Source organism: Nuphar pumila, chromosome 10 (assembly GCF_984573655.1).
Source record: "Nuphar pumila chromosome 10, dmNupPumi1.hap1.1, whole genome shotgun sequence".
NCBI lineage: Eukaryota > Viridiplantae > Streptophyta > Magnoliopsida > Nymphaeales > Nymphaeaceae > Nuphar > Nuphar pumila.
The window spans coordinates 46,762,475-46,784,573 of record NC_143258.1 but is presented as its reverse complement, the minus strand read 5'-3'; the positions used below and the strand labels follow the sequence as shown (position 1 = coordinate 46,784,573).

Below are 22,099 nucleotides of genomic sequence, written 5' to 3'. Positions count from 1 at the left end.
ATCTCCTTTGCATTCTCATTCTCTTTTCTTAGTTATCTTCTTTGGTTCTTCTCTTGGTCTTCCAGGGAATGAACCTCGAGACAGTTTAGCAGTTTTCACAAGTTCATAACTTAGTTTTCATTGGTAGTTGATATGATGAATCTTGCGTACTCGTTGCATCACTAGTATTCAATTGTTAGATGTTAATTGTTTTGATTATGCTATTGTACACAAATTTTCTACTATTTTTATACATAAAATACAAATTAATAGAAGTCAGCCAAGTGACAGTTGGCCCAGTCAAACCCCAAGTTGAGACTTGAATGAGTGGAGTCGCAATTCACTGTGTTTACAACTATGCAAAAAAACTCTTTAACTTGATTGCAACCCTCATTGGACAACCAATAGTGAACCACTCATACTTGGCTCGCATGTAGGGCATGCTACCTTGACCAATCTAATAAAGCTGGTTGGCTCTGTGATCTAGGTTGCTTTTGGATGAAAGCCATTGGGGTTCACTTTCAGTGGCAATTGCACACTCTGTTTTTTCCATTATGGCTTAGCCTCTTAGTCTTCAAGGTTGGAGTTTCCTAAACATAATAAAGGGATTTCAGGGTCACAATGTTCCCAACATTTACATTTGGAGAGTGCTCTTCTGTATTTCTTATTCCTCTTCTTTGCTAGGTTTACATCTTGCTTTTCACTTAACTGCAGAAAATTAATTGTAGTCACATTTTTCACATGGATCTCATCTTGATTTTGCAACTTTAGAGGTAAAATAGAAATCCTTTCACACCTTATGTAAAGAACTCTTGAGAACTAGTACTAAGAAAACCTGATGCGGGACACATAAGATTTATACTAAATAAGTTGTCTCCCGCAATTTACAATTCATTTCAAAGAACGATGTGCTATTATGAGATCAGTGTGCGGTGGTTATATGTGCTATCATGCTCTATTTAATACGCTAATGTCTTATAAGCTGAACAAGATTTCATATGATTCGTGTTTGTACTATAATCACAGGTTCAAATGCTTCAGAAAGGTCTTAAAAGGCTTGGCATTTTAAAAGACCGTCTGAGCCTCTCAAATTCTTACCACCAGCTGAATCCAACAGCAATATAGGTATTTTTCCATCTTATGAAGGACATAGACTCAACCTGTAATATGCTGCATGGGAACTTGTAAAGCTTGGAAATCATGATGTGAGGTGGATTTTACATGATCCTAGGCTCTTGAGAACATAAATTAAGAAAAATTCATATATATGATCCTGACTAGCATAGCTTTTGAATGATCTTGGTCATTATGTGGGGATGGATATTCATGACTGTTCAACAATTAGCAATAGTCGGCCGTTGCAGCCAGGAGTTGTAAGTAAAATATTGACCTACCTCTCTAGAGGAAACGCTTCTATTCTATTCCTTCGTTTTTTTGACAAGTTTTCTGTTCTTTTTTTTTTTGGTGACTTGAAAAGTTATTTGAAGTAGGTCTAGTTCTTGTTGTCTTAAACTGTGTAGGGTTGTTTATTCAAATAATGGCTTTCAAAATTACACGTTGTGAAGAGAACGACCCTTCTTTTCTCATTATAAGAGCTGTTCAGCGGTTGCATTTTGGAAACATTTAATATTACTGCAGGACATGTTCGATGACTTTCACGTCTTTTCCTGCTTAGAAGAATACCTTTGTATCTGCAGGTCATCACAATTGAACCAGGAATTTATATCCCATTCACATCGAATGTTCCAGAAAGGTATTCATTGAACTATTTATTTTCAATAGAGCATCATTTTTTCACTTGATCTTATCTTTTACATTAATTATATTGGCAATGTCAGGTATCAAGGGATTGGAATCCGCATCGAAGATGAAATACTTATTACAGAGACTGGCCATGAGGTAGTTCTAGTGTAGTCTACATGTAGCACAAATATGTTAAATAAACTTCTGATTGGTTTCGTTAACTGGATCATTGGAAACTGCAAAGGCAATTGCTCTAAGTATTTGTCGTCCCTTTCTGTTGGTTGCCACAGGTCCTAACTGGTTCTCTGCCAAAAGAAATGCAACAAATAAAATCTCTTGAATTACAGCGAGCAGCGTAGATATGGAAGCCCTTAAAGAGTCAAAGGTGTAATTTATTCCCCATATTGGAAGCCATACTCCTGGCATTTTTTGAATGTTTGCTTCGAAGTGTATGATTGTTTTGTATTACTAGTTTTGGATTTAGCAGCAACTTTTTTTTTTTGAAAGGCAAGCTGGGGTTAGGCATTGGGATTTGAACTTGCAACGTCACAACACAAGGTGACGTGCAGTAGCTGCTCCTAACAGACAAGCGGAGCCCCCAGTTGGTTAGCAGCAACTTTGTTACCAACAATAAAATCTTGAGATTCTAAAGAAATTTGTAGGTGATTTTTTTTAGATTATTGTTATTATTATTATTTTTTGTTTCTTGTTCTCCCTCTCTAGAATAGAAGAGGAAGGCACTGCCAAGTGTTAAGAGCGCAATGCGCTTATTGATTATTTTGTAAGCTTGGTGAGCACGAACCCATGCCCCAACTTCGCCCATCTCAGCTCTGTCACTGTCACATGGACTCAGACTCTATACGGATACAAGACAAAATGTGCATATTTTTTGAAATCCAAGACACGAGGAACTTTATTAATTGAAAAAACTGTATTTTTGATGTTTTAATATGCAAAAATATATTTATTGATTATTAAAAATATTAAAATGGCATGCCCCTGTCACATCTCAGATGTTGAGACATTTTAAGCACCTGCAAAAGTAGCACTTTTCTTTGGTTCGGGCCATCTGAGAGATCGATGTTGCTTAATACTGAACGTTACACACCTTGAAGCTAGAACAACATTGTCATGCTGGGCCCTCCGTGGTAGCATCTCTTTTGGCAAGCCAAATTTCTCCATAAAAGCATTTGATCTATTCTAAATCTTAGTTTATGCACAAAACAGTCTAGTTAATTCAGTGTCTTACAAGTGCGCACCTAGCAACACTCGAGTAAGAAGAAGCTAACCAAATCTGAAATACGGCATGGCTTTTCATAAACATCAAGACTATGACAAAGAAAAGCTCAAATTCCTCCCTTGCTTGTAGGGGACAGAAATTGCTACAGATGTGGCATCAGGCATTAGCATTTCTGTGGTCTTTTTTCTTCTGATTCGCCTTGTCCCTCAGGCTTTACATTTACCAAAGTCACACACAAACAAGTGCCAAGAAACAGAAGCTGGTTTAAACTTGAAAACTTGATATAGAGATCTGCCTCTTAAGCAACAGCTTACAAGCTTGGGAAATGACATGAACAAATTCTATGTAAAGAAACCCCATCGCACGTCAAACTCAGGAAAATGACCCTCTATGGCAAATCCTTGTATCAAGATTACTGCCAAGACTCATATTTAGTTACATATGGTAATTGGAAAGACATCAAGCGAGAAGACATTTAAGTTCACCACTGCTTCTTCCCACGCTTCTTTTTCTTACTGCCACTGCCCTTAGGGCCATTGCTGCTCTTAGATGCAGAACCTTCTGAGGTGGCATTGCTCTCAAAAACTCCTGATTGCATTGCATTCTGTAACCATTCAAAGAAAGCTTCCTCTGTCATGGCCTCATCCATGTCAGGTGGCACTGTTCCTGTTCTGTGAGCTGAACTCCCTCCTCTCATGTTATGCTTTGTGGTAACACTTGTGTTAACATGAAAACTGGGCTTGTGGGTGTTGGCAGGACATCTCATTCCCTGTACAACGATAACTAAATATTTCAGAGATGAAGCACGTAAATAGCAATATATGATAATAACTGCTTCCACCATAAATGACTCATGGATGCAGGGCTGCAAGCTTGAGAATGCAAGTCCAATAACCAGACGAGCTAAGAAAACCTTAGCTTAAAACACAAGTTTGGAAAAAGATCGTCATCACTATATCTGAATGTTTGGTCTCCTTATGGAACTTGGAACTGATTATTTTTAAGGCTTTAGTTCTTGCAGTGCGTTGATATGTGAAATAAAGTCATATTATAAGTGCCTATCAATTACTATGCCATAATTTATCATACAATACCAACTTGATAAGATTCAATCATTATTTTCTTCATATTATCATCATTCTTAGTCATTGTCATAATGTTACTGTGAGCAACACAATTCATTTGATCGATCACCATGCTGCCAATACGCACATGCATATGCACCCACCCACCCACCCCCACACACACACATGCACATTTAGATATATATGCTGGACGATAGTGCAAGACTAATAGGCACAAGAATATCCCTACAAAACTAACTTAAAATAAAGATAAATCAGCAAATACCAAACATATCTGAGAAGTATTAGAATGAGGGCAATTGACACCTAATCCAATAGTATCTAAAGATGCATTATGCTGTCTAATAATGTCCAATATAGCATGCCAAATCAATATATAAAACAAGCACAGCCTTAGGTTATCACTTATGTGCATGAAGCAATTCAATGGACATATCATGTCAAATAGGATATTTTATTATGATGCGAAAAACAAACTAAAGTGAAGAACATTTAAATGGATAAATTGTACACCTCTCCCTGTTTAATTGATTAGAAAGATTAAGCACAACAGAAATCAAACAGCATCTTGAATTGGTACTATTTCTTTTCACACTTGAATCCTCAATTACGTTGATGTAGATGATGCCCGATCAAATAACACAAGCTTGAACTATCTTTGGTACAACTAAATAAAGCTGAAAAGAGCATGATAAGGATTTCAATCAGATTTGCCTAAATTAGCTGCTTGCTGCCAACATCTCACTGATGGAACAGAAACAGGGGTTTTTTTTTCCTGAAGAAAGCTACCTGACCATCGAATTGAGAGCTTTTGACAAGCAAGCAGAACTAGGAGAAATTTCATGCAGGCTCAACAACTATTTGACCCCATATATCACCATTCAAGGATAATATCTTTCCATTTGGCATCATCTGCATATGCCACTCATGATTTTGATGGACATGACACATGTTAATATGTTTAATAAGTCATCCACGTGACATGGCAAGTAATGGCACTGCACGTACCACGCTGTCCACTCCACAAAGAAATTTTTTGAGAGTCGAATAGATGCTCTGTGAAAACTTTGGCTACAGAAAAGACTTGAACCACTCAATGGTGACATCTGATATATACTCAAAACTTTATATACCAATATGTTGCTTACCATATTGACCAAAGTCATCATCAATCTCTCATACATCCAGTTATCGGGTGATGGTAAAAATGTGTAAGATGCCTCCATTAACTCAATCTGAGTGGTTTAACAGCTGGAAAATTGTCCAGTAACAATTTTTTATTTGAATTGCACTCAACATGTTTAGGTCAACTGGGATGACACATGGGCACTTGGAAGCTATCCAAAAATGTATTTAATCAGGCATATTTCCTATGTCACATGGGTGCGGGTGCGACACGGGTGCGGCGCAATTTTAAAAATTTTGGACACGGGGACTCGGCTATATATATATATATATATTTAAAAAAAAAAAAATATATATATATATATATATATATATATATATATATATCCAGTGTGTGCATATGTCTATATAAATTTTGGACTCGGCTCGTGACTCTTCCAAGTTGTCTCAGATCCTGAACTAACTGAGTTAAAATAGTAGTATAACTGGGTTAGAACCAAACTAGGCTGAGTTTATCATTGACTCAGCCGAGTCTTAGCTACCATGGGAATAAAACATCATCAAGGTATTAATTAAAAGCATTAACTAAAAGCATGTTCTGGTAAATGCATTAAATATCTTTTGCTAAAATTCATAACATTAATTAAAAGCATTAAAAGCTTTTAATTTTTCAAAGCTAGATTTGAAAAAGAGAGAGAGAGAGAGAGATCTCGGTGGATGAGAAAGTGTTGCTACTCGTGGATGAGAATTTATTAGCTTTTATAAGAGAGAGAACTTGGTGGATGAAAAGTGTTGGTACTCGTGGATGAGAATTTATTAGCTTTTAAGATTGAGAGAGAGAATTAAATGATAATATTTAAGAATAATTTTTTTTTCTGGGCCTAATGTTTAAGACTCATGCTATATATATATTTTTTAAAAATATATAAAAAGATCTTTTTTTTTTATTTTTTGTACTAAAAATGGACATTTTTGGACTCGGTCAACGTTGACCAAGTCCAAAATTAAGACGGACTCGGCCTGGACTCGTTGACCGAGTCCGACTCGGCGTTGACCGAGTCCAGGCCGTGTCCGAGGCCGCACCCGTGTCCGCACCCGTGTCGGGGCGTGTCGACTCGGTGCGGCACCTCCCTAGCCGAGTCCGTGTGACATAGCATATTTCACTCACAACCACAGCAATGGATAGCAGGAAGATCCACTGCAAATGGTAGCAATATGAGATCTCACTTATAGCCCATGTTTCATGAAATATTATAGTTTTCACGTGAAAATAATTGAATGTGGGTTCCAGAACACAATTGGTTTTATCAGTTAGTCGCCTCAAGAAATGAAAAAAACCAAACACATGATAATTTGCCATTATGGCTACACATAATAAACAGACATCATGGTACCTTGACTGGATTCTAATATATAAGTAAATACCTGACACAGAAACCAGTCAGTTGCATCATATATCTTGCTCTCTGCACAAACATATGCACGGGGTGGATCGACCTGCAAAACCAAGCATCTATCAAAAACTCAATATTTATTGATAGCCTCATGAGTAATGTGCAGAAGCTACACCGAAGCTAAAGGCAGATGATTTCTAAAAATAACTTCAAGCTTGACCACACCTAGTTGGGAGAGTAACTGCATACAAACAATACCTTCTGCAACATTCCAAATAAAAATGGATGGACACATTGCTCAACCCATCCATCTCCATCTTTTGCACTATGAAATTCCTTACAATCCTACAAGATTGAAATCACTTTGGAAATCTCAGCACCAGTAACAATATGACTACAGGCCATCAGTGATTACAACCAAATCTTGCACATCTGCAAATTTAGAAGAGTAGAAAAGTGAAACCTGGCACCATCTTGCTTGGGCTTTAGATCTACTCATGTGAGCCCAAATGTGAAATTTGTTGCACTTTTTGCACTCTATCCTTCTTACTTCCCCTTGAGAGTCATCCTCCTTAGCTTCAGACTGAGAAAATCCAGATGGAAAGAAACCTTGTCTACCCTTCTGATGGAGAAGAAAGGACCATAATGACAGTTACTCAATTAAATAACCAATCAACCCAACAGCACATAACCAGCACAAAAGAAAAAAAAAGGAAAGCTGACGTTGTTTCCAGAGATTCATTACAAACTTCCATGATGAAGCATGGATTTGCACAGGAAGTTCATATAAGTAATCTGAACATCTTAAATGCTGATAGAATTGTAAACAAAAATCCAGGGCTACTCTAACTTCCGGTCCTTGGTTATTATAGCAAGCTTAAGAAATAAGTAGTATGCCATATTGAACTACAAAATTTGCATCAAGGAGATTCCCCACTCCATGTTTAACTTATGGTCCTCGACTATTGTATCATGCTTACGAAGTATGCTATATTGAACTACAAAATTTGCATCAAGGAGATTCCTCACTGCATGTTTCAAAGTATGCACTGAACCATACGCTCCTTCCTATGTCAGTAACACCAACATAAGTCGGAAGGAAACAGAATGTCACCCATCAGGGTAATTCACATATAAGATAACGGTCTCCAAAATAGAAAACCAAAAGTAGCCATTACAAGGCTGGTTACTTCTGATGCACAAGCCTTGCTAGAGTAGTGTACTGTTGTTGGTGCAGAGCTGATTAGCATTCTCTCCTTTTCCTACTGCCAGCTTTTACAAAGCAGTTTGCCAATGTAACACTTCTATACGTAAAGAATAAAAGGCGAGAATTGAAGGTAATAAAATTTTATTTGTGAACTTGCAAAATCCAAAATTATCATGACATAGAAGAATTTTTGTAAATAATTGGAATATTGAGCAGTATTTCACCAATTTGTTCTATTAAATGAAGAATTGTGGATTCAAATAACAAACACGCATCTTTGGTAACACTATATATCTGCTGACATTAGCAGCCAATGCCATCACACATAAGTTTCTGAAATTGCTTTATCAAATGACACAATAATATTTCTAAAGTTTGTGTCATATATGATTACACTCAATCTAAGAGATTCCCTGCAAGACTTAACATTATATGAAGATATAGAAACATACACCTTGAGAAATAAGTGGTTGTTGAACTTCTGTATGTGCATATCATATTTATTTATTAGAAACTGGCTCCAACCATCCTCCTCTATTTTAGAAGCTACATTTTATACAGCATTAATAGTTAAAGGTTGGTCATTTTCTGTTCTGCAGTACTTCATATTGGCATCATAGGTGAAACGTACTTTAATAATTCATTTTTCCATGAATTCCTACATTTAATGCTTGTGAAGAACATTGTGTCCTGAGAATCAAAACTCTGATTGTGTTGGTAAGGCTTATAGCCTATGTAACACGAACTCTTTTAAAAGGCCAACACACCCGTGTTCACGGCTTCCACATTTTCAGGTGCAGTTAACCGCACCGGGGTCCATTTCTGTCCAAAACTGGACTCAGTTAACCCTAATCAAGTCCAGCTTTATCTATAGTACACACACACACACACACACACACACACACACACACACATATATATATATATATATATATATCCTCACCTCCGTACCCAAGTTTTTGGAAACTACCGTGTCACACCCTTCGCACCCACAACCGCACCTGCACTTATGTGACATAGCTTATAGCATGTCTCACTGTGGGCATGTTCATTTTTCCACAAGTCCCTACATCTAATGTTCATGAAGAATACTTCATGGGACTTAAGATTCTGACTGCAGAAGACTCATCATTTTGCCATGTGTGATTGTAAGCAAAAGCCCAGACTCATAAAAGGAGACTAAATTATCTGATGATACTGTTGCCATTGAATCACTAATGTATACCTGTAAGTGCAAAATATCATATGATTTGACAAAGGGGAAACCAAACCCAAGCTTGAACAGGTGGCGAGAAGCTTGAACCTATGACTACTAAATTACTAATGCAGGAGGTAGGCATTGCCCACGAAAATCCTTGTAGGATCCTATGCAAAAGCGTATGAATACATAAATTTCACATATTTATACTAAAGTAAGCCACTTTGCAAGCAGAAACTTGGCCCGCTTGAGCATACAATTCAACTTGTTAAGCTTGAATAAGCTTGATTACAAACCCCACCTAGGTTATTTTTGTGCTGGCTAGTTCGTTTCGAAGCCCTGTCTAATATGTTTTCACCATAGAATTAGCTAGTTGATATCAGTATTAATTTAGATTCACCCCATAGCATGAGGTTAAAAGTACTGCCAACTTTGTGGTACTAGTGACATGTTTTGTCCAAGTCTACACTGACGTTGTTGGCAAGGTGATTTAGGACTGATGATATTCAACTTCTGGTTAAATTCTTTGTGGCAACAGTTGTATGGTGTTCTGAAAAAGCAAACTAGGATTATTCTATATTATATAAAAGCTGTATGTCATGTGATTGCTCAGTGGAAAACTGCTTTTGGAAGAACTTTCGCATTGCTATGGTGCTTATTATCCTACTGGTGAACTGGTAAAGTTTTTTGTGACGATCAACCAGCAAGAACATAATTTGATACCAGATCTGAGCATATGAATCTAATTCAGATATAGTCCTTCAAAAGAAATGCTGGTCGATCAATTACCTAGAGCAATCAGTCCTACCATGCTCTCAAATACATATTAAAAGTTAAAACTTTTGTCATCCTATTGTCAACCCTAATGTTTTTACGCTAACATGTCATGTGGCCTTTAGTGCCATGCTTCAGAGATGCTATTGATTTCAATTGTTTTTAACCATGCCAAGGTCTAGGTGGTTCAATAGCCAATCTCAACTCTCTGTTTCGTGGTGACCATGAAGATGCCTTGATCTAGAACGGTGCAAATTGGGTGATCAGTTACACTTTTCTGCAGGTAGGATATCACTATTACGCTTCCTAACACCGAGGACATGATCCTGGCTAAACCATGTCTTGTTGGCCAAGGCCAACCACTAAGGTTTCCATGGCCTTTGCGAGTAACATGACATAATGGACCTCTGATGTCCAGGGACTTTCCAAAAAAAAAAACCATGAGGCCATGACCTTTGTAACCAAATTAGTAAGACCTGGGCTGACTCAAAGAACATTAGGTTCAACATAATTTGGCCAGCTTTTCGTTATGTTTGTAATACAATTACTGTTCTAATTAGAACTATTTTATGTAATGACTAGTTTTAACTGCCTTTAGCTCTAGGAGCTTAAAAGTGACCGGTAATTTTATTTCCTCAAAAAAAAAAAAATGGAACACAGGTGCAAATAGAAGCATTGTAGTAATACCTTGCACAGATCATGGCTGGTGTGCAACTTTATTTAATATATTTCTTAATCTCTGCCATCTAGGTCCTGCTAATCCAAAGTTTTGAGAGATTTCAAATGCATCTTGCCTTCTCTACTTTCCTTTAAGTTCTACTTTTTCTTAGGGGGGCATTTGCTTCAGATGTGAGAAAGAGAGAGACAAATCTCACTTGCTTCATGCTAGTGAAATAGATAGCATAAGAAACAATATCACTGTGTTTGTTTCATGTTGGGGGAGAAAGTCAAAATGCGAGTGGGCCCCACATGAAAAGGCACTTTTGCATTTATTAATGAAAAACAGTTATTTTATGTTGTGTTGGAAAGTCAAAATGTTGGTAGGCCCCACATGAAAAAGCAACCATTTTTGCATTATTAGAAGAAGCCATCATGAGAAAAGCTGGTGAGAAAACCCTTCCCCCAGGGGGAAGGTGATCCCATTTTCATATGAAACAAGCAGTCAAAGAGAAACTTATTTCTCTTTGACAGGGTTCTCACCAAATCATCATGTTTGTTTCACCATGAGAAAACAGATCATTTTTCATCAAAGTTGTTTCTCTTTGACCAATTTCTCACCAAATTATAAAGTTTGTTTCACCGTGAGAAAGGGGACATTTTCATACAAAAAATGGTCCACTTTCTCACCAAATGGGTGAAACAAATGCCCCCTTGGGAAAACACTAGCAATTTTCCATATAAATTATTATGGTGATTTTCTCTTCAACAGATGAGGCAGACAATAAGTGATACTGTTGGTTGGTGTTGATTCAAGACTCTGCATACATTTTCCAGTTCATTCACTGCAAGGACTGGTCATTATATCCCTATTATTTACACCAAGTCATGGGCTTTGTCAAGTAGAAGTCATTTTTCAGTATCAAAAACTGCCTCATTCACCAAATTCATTGTCTATGGTACCTTAAACCCTTTTAATCATCATAAAGATATTTGTTTCTTTTCCATAAATGGGATCAGTCCCAAAGAAAAAGCAATAAAAGTTTAAACCTATGCAAATAAAGTGAACCTAAACTATATCATCTAACTCCAGTTGTTTGACCATAAATAAAGTTTAAACCTATGTAAATCAGTAAATGACCAAACAGCCAAAATACCATTTAAAAGAGTATAGATAAAGGAAACATGAAAAAATACAGAAATTATTAGATCATCCTACCAAAGCCTGTTTTCTGCAAGATAGCTTCATGTCACATACTTTTGTTTCCTTTAGCTAAGATGTATTTGGTCTACCATTTAAAAAGAAGGGGGGAAAAGGAAATTGGCAGAAGGCATATATCCAATCTTCCAAAGCAACATTCATCAAAGGCATCCATGTTGGAAAAAAGAGAAAAAAAAAGGTCTTCTATATAAGTCCTTTAGTTGTTAATTTTTACTTACAAAGCACATAATAAGAATAATAATGGCAAAAGAAGTTGAAGAGAGAAATACCTTCTGATAAACACTTTGAAACCTACGAAAGCAGTTGAATAGCTCCTCTCTTCTCAACTCATCATCATATGCTTTCCTTTTTATGCTGTCTAGCAATACCTAAAAATTTAAGTTGAACATCTTACAAAAGTACAACATTCAACATTGAACAAAAGAAAACTGCAGACTGACATTAAAAATAGGAGAAAATATCAAGTTGTACCTCATATGCATTTTGAAGTTTCTTAAAGGCCTCGACAGCCTTAGCATCACCCATATTTTTATCCGGATGTACTAGCATGGCCTGATATTCATGTTAGAATAAGTCACTGGATAAAGTACACAAGGACAATTTAAAACAGAAAAAGGAAAGAATGTGAAAACTGCAGCATCTCAAGATGGCATGAAAATAACTCAGCTAAATGATGGGTTATGAGTCCCATGGTGGCCTTGTGTCTCAGCCCTATTCTGTGAAGCTATAAAAACTTGATTTTTCTGGCTACAGGCCAAAAGCAAAATCCAAACAAGTTTCTTGCTTTCCTAGAAAAAAAAATCATCTCAGTTGATAAAGGAATTTCCACGAAATTATCAGGTAAACTAAAAATAAGAAACACTATGGAAATATAGCGTTGAAAAATATTATGAAGAAATAACAAATTGAACAAATATAAACAGAAAATTCCAGTTGTTTATGCATTGTTTCTGCTGTTTTTCATCATCATCTTCTTGTTCTTCTTATTCTTCAAATTTTGTTTATTTGCCATTGTTAACATCATTGTAGCAGTTAAGATATAAGGGCTGTCAATGAGTTGGGTTTGTACCATGGTTGCCAGTTGAGGAAGCGGGAGCGGGAAGCGATACGGGGAGCGGGAAGCGAGGCACTTTCAAAATTTTAGGAAGCGGGGAAGCGTGGGACCACTTAGGAGCGATTCGGGAAGTGTCTCGGAAGCGACCTAGGAAGCGTCTCGGAAGCGACATAGGAAGCGTCTCGGAAGCGACATAGGAAGCGTCTCGGAAGCGAGGGGGAAGCGAAAAAAATAAAAAATAAAAAATACAAAAAAATTGAAAAAAACAGGGGAAGCGAGGGGGAAGCGTGGGGGAAGCGAGGGGGAAGCGAGGGGGAAGCGCGCTTCCCATTAAAGGGAAGCGCGTCCCCCATTAAAGGGAAGCGCGCTTCCCAAAAAAGGGGGACGCGCTTCCCAAAAAAGGGGGACGCTTCCCCCCACGCTTCGGAAGCGCGACGTTCCGCGCTTCCGAAGCGCGCTTCCCCTTTTAGCTAGGCGCTTCCGGTAACCCTGGTTTGTACCAGGTACCCGACCCAATCCAAACTCGAATTCCCGAGTCTAGGCATAAAAAGTGCTGACCCAAATAATATTCGGGTCAACCTGATCCGAGTTTGGGATTTCATTTTCGTGAGCTGGAAAAACCCGAACCCAACAATTTTTTATTTGGGCAGGTTCAGGTATACCCTGATGGGTTAGATACCTGACCCGTTGATAGCCCTATTAAGGTAATTCTTCAGTACTATCAAGATATTGTATCATTGCTTTTGTAATTACAAAAAAAAAGTCATTGTTATAGCATAATGTTATGTTTCTGGATCACTGGACAGTCCCGCTTCTCACTACAATATTATCCCAATATTGTCAGATCGTAACAAACCACATAATCATCAAAACAACAGAAATGAATAATGATGTTGTTGATGATTACAGCAGCGGTGGTGACAGTCACATTTGCCCTCGGTAATGACAATGATGCAGATATGGTAGAAGATGTCAACATTGATTGTGAGGTCATCATATGATGGCAATGATGATGATGGAATATGATGAGATTATGATCATAATATGTTGATGGTTGCAGCCATGGTTGATCAATCAAACATGGCGCTAAAGGATGTTTGGCAATAAATTGATGATGCACGACTACAGTCAGTACAAAGACTAAAGCAGCAGCAACAACAACTAGAGTGTCTAGGTTGTCAATTTTGCACAAGGGAGTGACTAATGCATAGAGAGTGAAACAGTGCACAGAAGTAGGAGATATCAATTACTATATCTACAAAGTTGACAATGACACTGGAAATCAATCAAAATTCAACTTTCACAATACATCCCCATCAAGAATCACTTACAAGCTCCAACTTTCCAAGACAGTTGTCCTTGTAAAACTCTCTAGAGTCTTCTACTTGGGCTTCTGATTGAAACCAACAAGGATTCAAAGAAAGAAAAAACAGATGGTTTTTCTCTGGGACACTTAATCAGTAAAAAATATTGGGGCCTTTTGAGGGGGAAAAACTCGTACAAATATTGAAAATCAGTATACAAGGCAGGCAGGTTAAATATCTTTCTATGGCTGGGAGAATTACTTTGGTCAAACTTGTGATTAAAGTATACCTTTTTTTCTTAATGGCTACATTTAGAATCCCCAAGAAAATGTCCAAGATGATAAAAACGATGATGCAGGCCTTCATTTGGTATGGTGTTACTGAAGCCAGGAAAGGCAGATAGTTGAATGAGCACTGGTCACCTCCCCAATAGACAGAGGTGGACTAGGCATCACCAGGTTAGATGTCTTGAACAGAGCCCTGCTGGCAAACTGGGGGTGGGTGTGATGCACTGAAGACAAGATCTGGGTGGATCTCATAAAAGCCAAATACGTTCTAGATGACTCGCCTTGGAACTAGATTGTAATATCTACGTGGAAGAGAGATCCAGGTGTTTGGACGGGTAGTTGCCTACCTTACATGACTATAAAACATTGGTGGCAGCTAAGCTACATGGCGGTCAGTCTCTAAAGTTCTGGACAGATTATTTGTGTGACCAGATCACTTTAGTATCAATTTTTCCTAGCCTTTACAATTTTATTAAAGAACCAGATTGAATTGTTAAGGATTACTGGGATCCTAACAGTGGGTGGTCTTGGAGCTTCTGCAGGAACCTCAAGGAGCAAGAGTTCAATGATTTGATGAACTTGGTAAAGAAGCTGGAACATATCAAGCCAAAACAGGATGAGACCAAATTATCTAGAGTTCTAGCCATGATGTCGGTTTTTCAGTTTTCTCCCTATATCATGTGCTTCTAAAGCCAGGCATGGAGTGGTTTCCAAACATGCCTTATTAAGTGCTGAGACTTCCCCTAGAGCTTGCACGTTTTCATGGTCGGTCTCTCTTGACAACCCAGTTTAACCTTAAAAAGAGAGACATTCATGTGGCCAGCAAATGCATTATGTGTGAACACGAGGAAGAAGACTATACATCCCCTGTGATCCTATTTTCAAAAACACTTCTTATTTGCTTCGCTAGATATAGTTCTCCACCTTAGGCCATCCCTCAACATTCAGGACCTTATGTCCTCTCAATTTTTGGCACAAAAAAAAGGGAGAATTGTTTGAAGCTGGTGGATTTGTCGGTATGATGGATAATATGGAAAGAGAATAACAGCCACACACATTTAAAGACTCTTCCTGCTCATACAGACTCATCCACTTGCAGGTGCAAACAGACTTAATTTCTTATGTGCGCGCTACATGGCCCAACATGAATATATAGTGGATTGATCACCCTAGAATTGGTCATTAATTTGTACTTGGTTATATTTTGTATTGGTGACATCTTATTGCACTTTCTCTCAATTAATAATAAATTTTATTTTCAGAAAGAAAGTTGACAATGATAGAACATAATCATTGATGAGAGTGGCAAAAATATTGATTGCCATACATTATGGTAATGATGATGATAAGCCAAGGGAAGATAGCAAATGAAATATAGCAATGGTTCAGATGATGATAGAAGGGCATGACAATGCACTGGCAGTGGTCATGGTGGTGGGTACCGTCGGTGAAAGATAAGAGTATCATGATAGTATAACGATGAAACTTGATATTCAAGTGAGGATATATTACAGTTGAGGACATGGCAGCAGCGTTAATGGTGAAAACTGTCATGGTGTTGAGAATGGAGAATGAAGATGATATTGTGCTAGTGTTGTAGCTTCTACATATTACATTGTTGGTTCCAGGAAAGAAAATGACAATGATGAAGATGATAGAAACTAGTAAAAAATGGTATTGAAAAGGGTAGACGGGAGGCTGTTTCTGACAACTACCACAGTTATAATTTCAAAAAGTATATAGTCTCTCTCTCTCTCTCTCTAAACAATTATCAGAAGATATGCTAGAGTTCTATAAAAAAATTAAAAGTCAAGTTCTAGGAAACAAACCACCAAAGAAAACCAAAAACCATTTTATGTGGAAACTTTGCCACAATGTCTGAATAGCATTGTAACATTGGGCATCTCACTCTAAAGCATAAGATATTAAAACTAAAAGCATATCTGCAAAACCTATCCTCAGGCAGTATTTAACTAAAGCCAAAGGACAAGAAAATCTCAGCTTTTCTGCTACAGAAAAAATTTAAACCATCAAATTCTCGAGAAGAAAAGATTTTTTGTGATAAATAATAAAACAAGGGAAGAAACAAAACCTAAGAGTTTTTAAAGGAGAAACTGCAAACTACCAACCTTTCACATAGTCACCCTTTCCTGAGAAAATAAAGAAAAAGAAAATCTTTAGTTCTGGTGTTTCCTTATTTTCCTTTTTCTCCTTTTTCTTTTGGTTAGGGAGACGGGGGAGTGGAGATGGGCGGGCATACAAATACATCACCTGGACAGGGAGATTTGAACTATTTCCTAATCTAAGTGACTAACGGCAAACTTATGTCAGTTGAGCAACCAATTTATGCATGACTTGCTTGGACATTGAAGGCAATCTAGTACAAGTTGCAAATACACTACAAAGAGATCCTGTTTACAAAAAACCAAGTTAAACATCTTGTTCATGGTACATGTTTAAGCATATATACCTTTTTCTTGTATTCACGTTTCAGGGAGGAAATGTCTATGCTCTGATAACGGGTTAGGCCCAATACTGAATAATGATCCACACAATTCAATAACCTCTCAACTTCTGCTTCAGAAGTTAACTCAACTTCTGTCCCACCACTTGTTGAAGCCACTTCTTGGCTTCTGTCGAGCGACACCCCGAAAGCAGTTCGAAGACTCTCATCTGAAAAGGCAGCATGAGTAGGCTGTCCTGAGAAGCAACCAGCATCTCCCCGAGTTCTTTCGTCAGGTTCACTGTTTTCCTTATTCTCTTTTACATTTTTCTTGATAAGATATATCAGAATATCACTTGATATGAAAGCCAAATTTATTCCCAAGACCAATCCAAACCATCCTACATAAAGCTTTGCACAATAAACGGCATATATCATTGTAACCAGAAGTGCAAGGCGTTCAAACTTCAACAAAAATATGACTCCTGCAATATTGAATAGAATAAAATATAAGCAACTGAAAAATGACCTTGTAAAAGCTCATGCTTAAAACCTCAAATGAAAATTTACAAACCTCCGAAGAATATGAAGAGCCCTGTTATCCAAAAGCTCCCGTAAAACCATAGAAAGCCAGAAGCAGAGATAGCAATAGCCACAATCGCAAGAGTCAAGCCCAAGAAATAAGCAGTTAAACCGGCTATTACCTGTATCATCGAAAAACAAATAAATAAAAAGTAAGCCAAAAATAACATAAGCCATCAAATAAGACCAAGATGGTAGAAATAGAAGCGATAAAATTAATATATACTGAGGGCTTACACATAGAAGATATCATAATGCAATGAACTGTGGGATTAGACCCTACATTCCAACTTGTTAAAGAATTTATAGTTAATACTTGAAGTGTTAAAGTCGTTGACAAATCGAACAACTTCAGAAACATAACTCCCAGATGAGTAAAGCCATCTGATATACATCATAAAGAGATACACAGCATTGAATAGTGTTAGAAACAATAAGAAAGAAGAGGGAGAGGAGCTAGGGTTAGAAGAGGTTCAAAAGAAGAGAGAAACAAATGTTCATTCCAAGACAAAGTCGTGTGAGAGGAGACCTCTCTAACATAAAGGGTCGACCGCCCTTAGAGTACATCAAAAAGAAAAGAGCAAAAAGTCTAATATACCCCCTTCTTAATAAGGTATGTACATAAGGTCTAATAAAGTTACTTTACACATATCTATACTACACTATATTACATAGACTTTCAATACTTCCTTTGAAACTTGGAAGGACGTAAGGGAATCATTCAAAGTTTGAAAAGGAAATAACTGAAATGCAAAAGAGAGAAAGACTTTTTGTAAACACATCTGTTTCTGATTCTTTGAGCTGACATGCTCCAAAGCTATAATCTGATCTTTGTAAGCCCTTCTTGTATAATGGCAGTCTATTTCAATGTGCTTGATGCGCTCATGAAACTCTGGATTCTTGGCAATATGAATAGCACTCATATTGTCACAATATAGTTGAGTTTTCTTTTCACATGAAATTCCTAATTCATTTAATAGCCATCATATCCAAATAATCCCAACCACAACTTGAGTCATTGCTCTGTATTCAGCTTCTGCAGTGGACAAAGCAACCCTTCGATGCTTCTTGCTCTTCCACAAGATTAAGGAGCTTCCAAGAAAAACATAAAACCCTGTAGTGGAAAGTCGATCTCTAGTGGAGCCTCGAAAATCAACATCACAGAAAGCCCTCAATTCTTTGTCAGACAAAGACGAGAAAAACATGCCATAGTGCATAAAATCTCTTATATACCTGATGATCCTAAGTATGGCTGCCAAGTGAACTGATCTGGGAGCACTCATAAATTGACTGACAATATGAACTGCATGAGTTATATATGGTCTGGATATAGTCAAATATATAAGGTTCCCAACTAACTATAGGATCCTCTAGCTCAACATTATCAGTTGCCCTCATCTTCAAGTTTGCCTCCATGGGAGAATTTACTTGTTTTGAGTCATCTGCTAATCTTGCTTTCACAACCAAATCTATAGCATAGGTTATCTCTGTGAAAGTATCTTCAACAAGATACTTTAGTCGATAACGCAACAACCTTAAGAATAAATGTGTGAACATACACACCCAAGAACACTTGTGCACAACAAGCACAACACACCGAATCACAAATGTGCACTTGCACCCATAAGTTTCATAAACACTAAAGAGGTTGGGCTATAATCCCAAATCCCTTGAGAAAATACAAGAGGAGCTGCCCATATATATAGGGCTTGGAGGAGGCCTTGGGAGGGGCTCCACATAGTCGTTGGAGCCCCTCCAACGGTCACAAATGTGATCGTTGGAGGGGTCCAACGACTAGTGGGTTGGGCCCCTCCCAATGCTAGTACAAGCATTAAATGCGAAAAATAAAAAAAGAATAAAGAAAAAGAAAAAAGGAAATAATTACAAAAACATATTCTTGAAAAAGAATATGTGTAAAATTCCTAAACTACCCTTACTAGGAATATATATATTTTATATATATAATTGGTAAATACATATACATATATTATATATATGTATATGTATTACCTTATATATATAAAATATATATGCGAAATTACAAGTTTGATTACATAATTTAACACCCCCCCTCAAACTTAGGGCAAGATGACCGAAAGTTTGCCAAGAAGAAAGTTGAACCGTAGGGCGCACAGGGCTTTAGTAAATAAGTCTGCCAACTGATATTCGGACGTGACATAGGGAAGATCAGTAACTCCTCGGAGATATGCTTCACGAACATAGTGACAGTCCATTTCGATGTGTTTAGTCCGCTCATGAAAGGTGTGATTCTTTGCAATGTAGATTGCACTCTTGTTGTCGCAGCATAGCTTGGTGGGTCCTTCAATTTTGATCCCCATGTCTTCTAGCAGTTGGTGAATCCAAACAATCTCCATGGTAGTAGTTGACATGGCCCGGTATTCAGCTTCAGTTGAGGAGAGCGACACCTTTTGTTGTTTCTTGCATCTCCACGAGATTAGTGAGTCTCCTAAGAACACACAAAAACCAGTGGTGGAGTGACGGTTATTTGGGTCACCTCCCCAATCTGAGTCAGTATAAGCAATCAATTTTAAGTCAGAAGAAGAGGACATAAAAACTCCCTTATTTAGAGTACCCTTTATGTATCTTACGACCCGTAAGATGGCACTCATGTGAACGGATGTAGGCGCATGCTGGAACTGACTTGCAGTATGGACTGCATGGGATATATCTGGTCTGGTAATACTCAGATACATCAAAGATCCTACAAGCTGTCTGTAGGGTGTCGGATCCAAAAGGGAAACCCCATCATCAATTTTCATCTTTGCTCCTACAACCGCAGGAGTTTCACAAAGCTTTTCATCTGTAATACCTGACCTGTCAATGATCTCAGAAGCAAACTTAGTTTGAGATAAGAAATATCCTCTAAGAGAGTATGCTACTTCAATTCCCAAAAAATAAGTCAGAAAACCCAAGTCAGACATTTCAAATTTAGCTTTTAAGATAGATTTTATACTCTTAACCCCGTTAGAATCACTCCCAGTGATGAGCATGTCATCAACATACAGAAGTAAAATTACAATCCTGCATTGGATTTTCTAACAAATAGAGCAGTGTCAGTAAAGCAAGAGGAAAAACCATTTTCAATCATAACAGAGTTAAATCTATCATACCAAGCCTTGGGGGCTTGCTTTAGACCATAGAGTGCTTTCTGAAGACGAAGCACCTTTCCCTTAGGAGTCTCCATTCCAGGAGGAGCATCCATGTAAACTTCTTCGCTTAAGTCGCCATTTAAAAAGGCATTTTTCACATCCATTTGATAGATGTTACATTTGTTGATAGAGGCAACGGTTATAAGACATCGAACAGTGACCATACGAGCTACAAGAGCAAAAGTTTCTTCATAGTCAATACCATATTCTTGACTATATCCTTTTGCAACCAAGCGAGCTTTGTATCTTTCAAGGGATCCATCACTTTTAGTTTTTACTTTAAAAACCCATCGGCACCCTATTGTTTTCTTGCCTTCAGGAAGATTTTGAAATTCCCAGGTTTTGGCTCTTCTTAGGGCCTCGAGTTCATTGTCCATGGCATTAATCCATTCATGGGACTTTCGTGCTTCTTCAAAATTTCTCGGTTCGGTATAAGAGTGGATGGCACTAAGGCAGACTCTATATCTTGGTGAAAAAGAGTCATAGGAAATGAACCTAGAAGGAGGCCTTCTACTTCTCTCAGTTCTACGAGGGATCACTTCATTCTGAGAGGTACTGGAACTGGCATCATTATATCTGTCAAGAGCACTCCTAAAGTTGTTTTGATCTCTATGAGAGTAGGTGATAGGGTCTCTAGGTAATTCAATAGGTTGATGTGACGAAGGTGGTAAGGAGATGTTTTCCTCGGTTTCAAATTCATTTGTGTTACTTTGATCTGACTCATTATCACTAGTGTCATCGTCCTTGTTTAGTAAATCAAATAAAAAAGAATAATCCATATTTTCATTATGGGGGTCACAACGTTCAAATCCACTAATATTTTCCAAGAAACTTACGTTTCTGGAAACATACAATTTATCACTTTTGATATCATAACAACGAAACCCTTTTTGGGTTTCAGAATAGCCAAGAAAGGCACAAGGAATGGCTTTAGGAGAAAGTTTGTCATTCTTATCAGTGAGAACAAAACATTTACACCCAAAGACCCTTAACCTGCTATAATCAGGTTCCTTATCATATAGTTTTTCAAAAGGGGAAATTTTGTTTAAATTTTTCGATGGGAGTCGGTTTATGAGATAGACAGAAGTAAGGGCTGCCTCAGCCCAAAGATTTTTTGGAATGTTTTAAGAAATGAGCAAAGTCCTAGTTGTTTCAATGATGTGCCTGTGCTTTCGTTCGGCTAACCCATTTTGTTGAGGGGTTTTCGGACAAGATTTTTGGTGAAGAATACCAAAATTTTCAAGATAACTTTTAAATTCATTTGAGAAGTATTCTCCTCCAGAGTCAGACCTAAAGATTTTCAAACATCCATTGAATTGATTTGAAATCATCATGTGAAAATTTTTAAAGGTTGAAAAAACTTCATGTTTATGTTTAAGGAAATAGATCCAACAAAACCTAGTATAGTCATCCACAAAGATCACATAATATGAAAATCCTCCTTTTGACATTACCGGAGCCGGTCCCCATACATCGGAATGGACAATTTCAAATGGTTTTGTCGTAAACATGGATCTTTGAGGAAAAGGCAAACATTTCATTTTCCCAAGAATGCATTCATTACACAAAAAATCACTTTTACAAAGATGTTTAACAAAAGGCAAATAGGAGATTTTAACTATATTGGGATGACCC

The 22,099-nt window shown here is 37.5% G+C and overlaps 1 protein-coding gene across 1 annotated transcript in view; it reads right to left on the bottom strand.

The window, feature by feature from the left end:
* Nucleotides 1-3,101: 3,101 nt before the first annotated feature.
* Nucleotides 3,102-22,099, bottom strand: part of LOC149826791 (uncharacterized) — a 96,084-nt gene continuing 77,086 nt past the window's right edge. Inside the window, exons 3-10 of the mRNA XM_090018984.1 lie at nt 17,287-17,416; nt 16,740-17,197; nt 12,096-12,176; nt 11,894-11,992; nt 7,030-7,188; nt 6,825-6,911; nt 6,598-6,669; nt 3,102-3,731 (exon numbers count right to left, since the gene is read on the bottom strand). Coding sequence (XP_089875110.1) covers nt 3,444-3,731; nt 6,598-6,669; nt 6,825-6,911; nt 7,030-7,188; nt 11,894-11,992; nt 12,096-12,176; nt 16,740-17,197; nt 17,287-17,416 — 1,374 coding nt within the window. The 3' untranslated portion in view covers nt 3,102-3,443. The remainder of the gene's footprint in view (nt 3,732-6,597; nt 6,670-6,824; nt 6,912-7,029; nt 7,189-11,893; nt 11,993-12,095; nt 12,177-16,739; nt 17,198-17,286; nt 17,417-22,099) is intronic.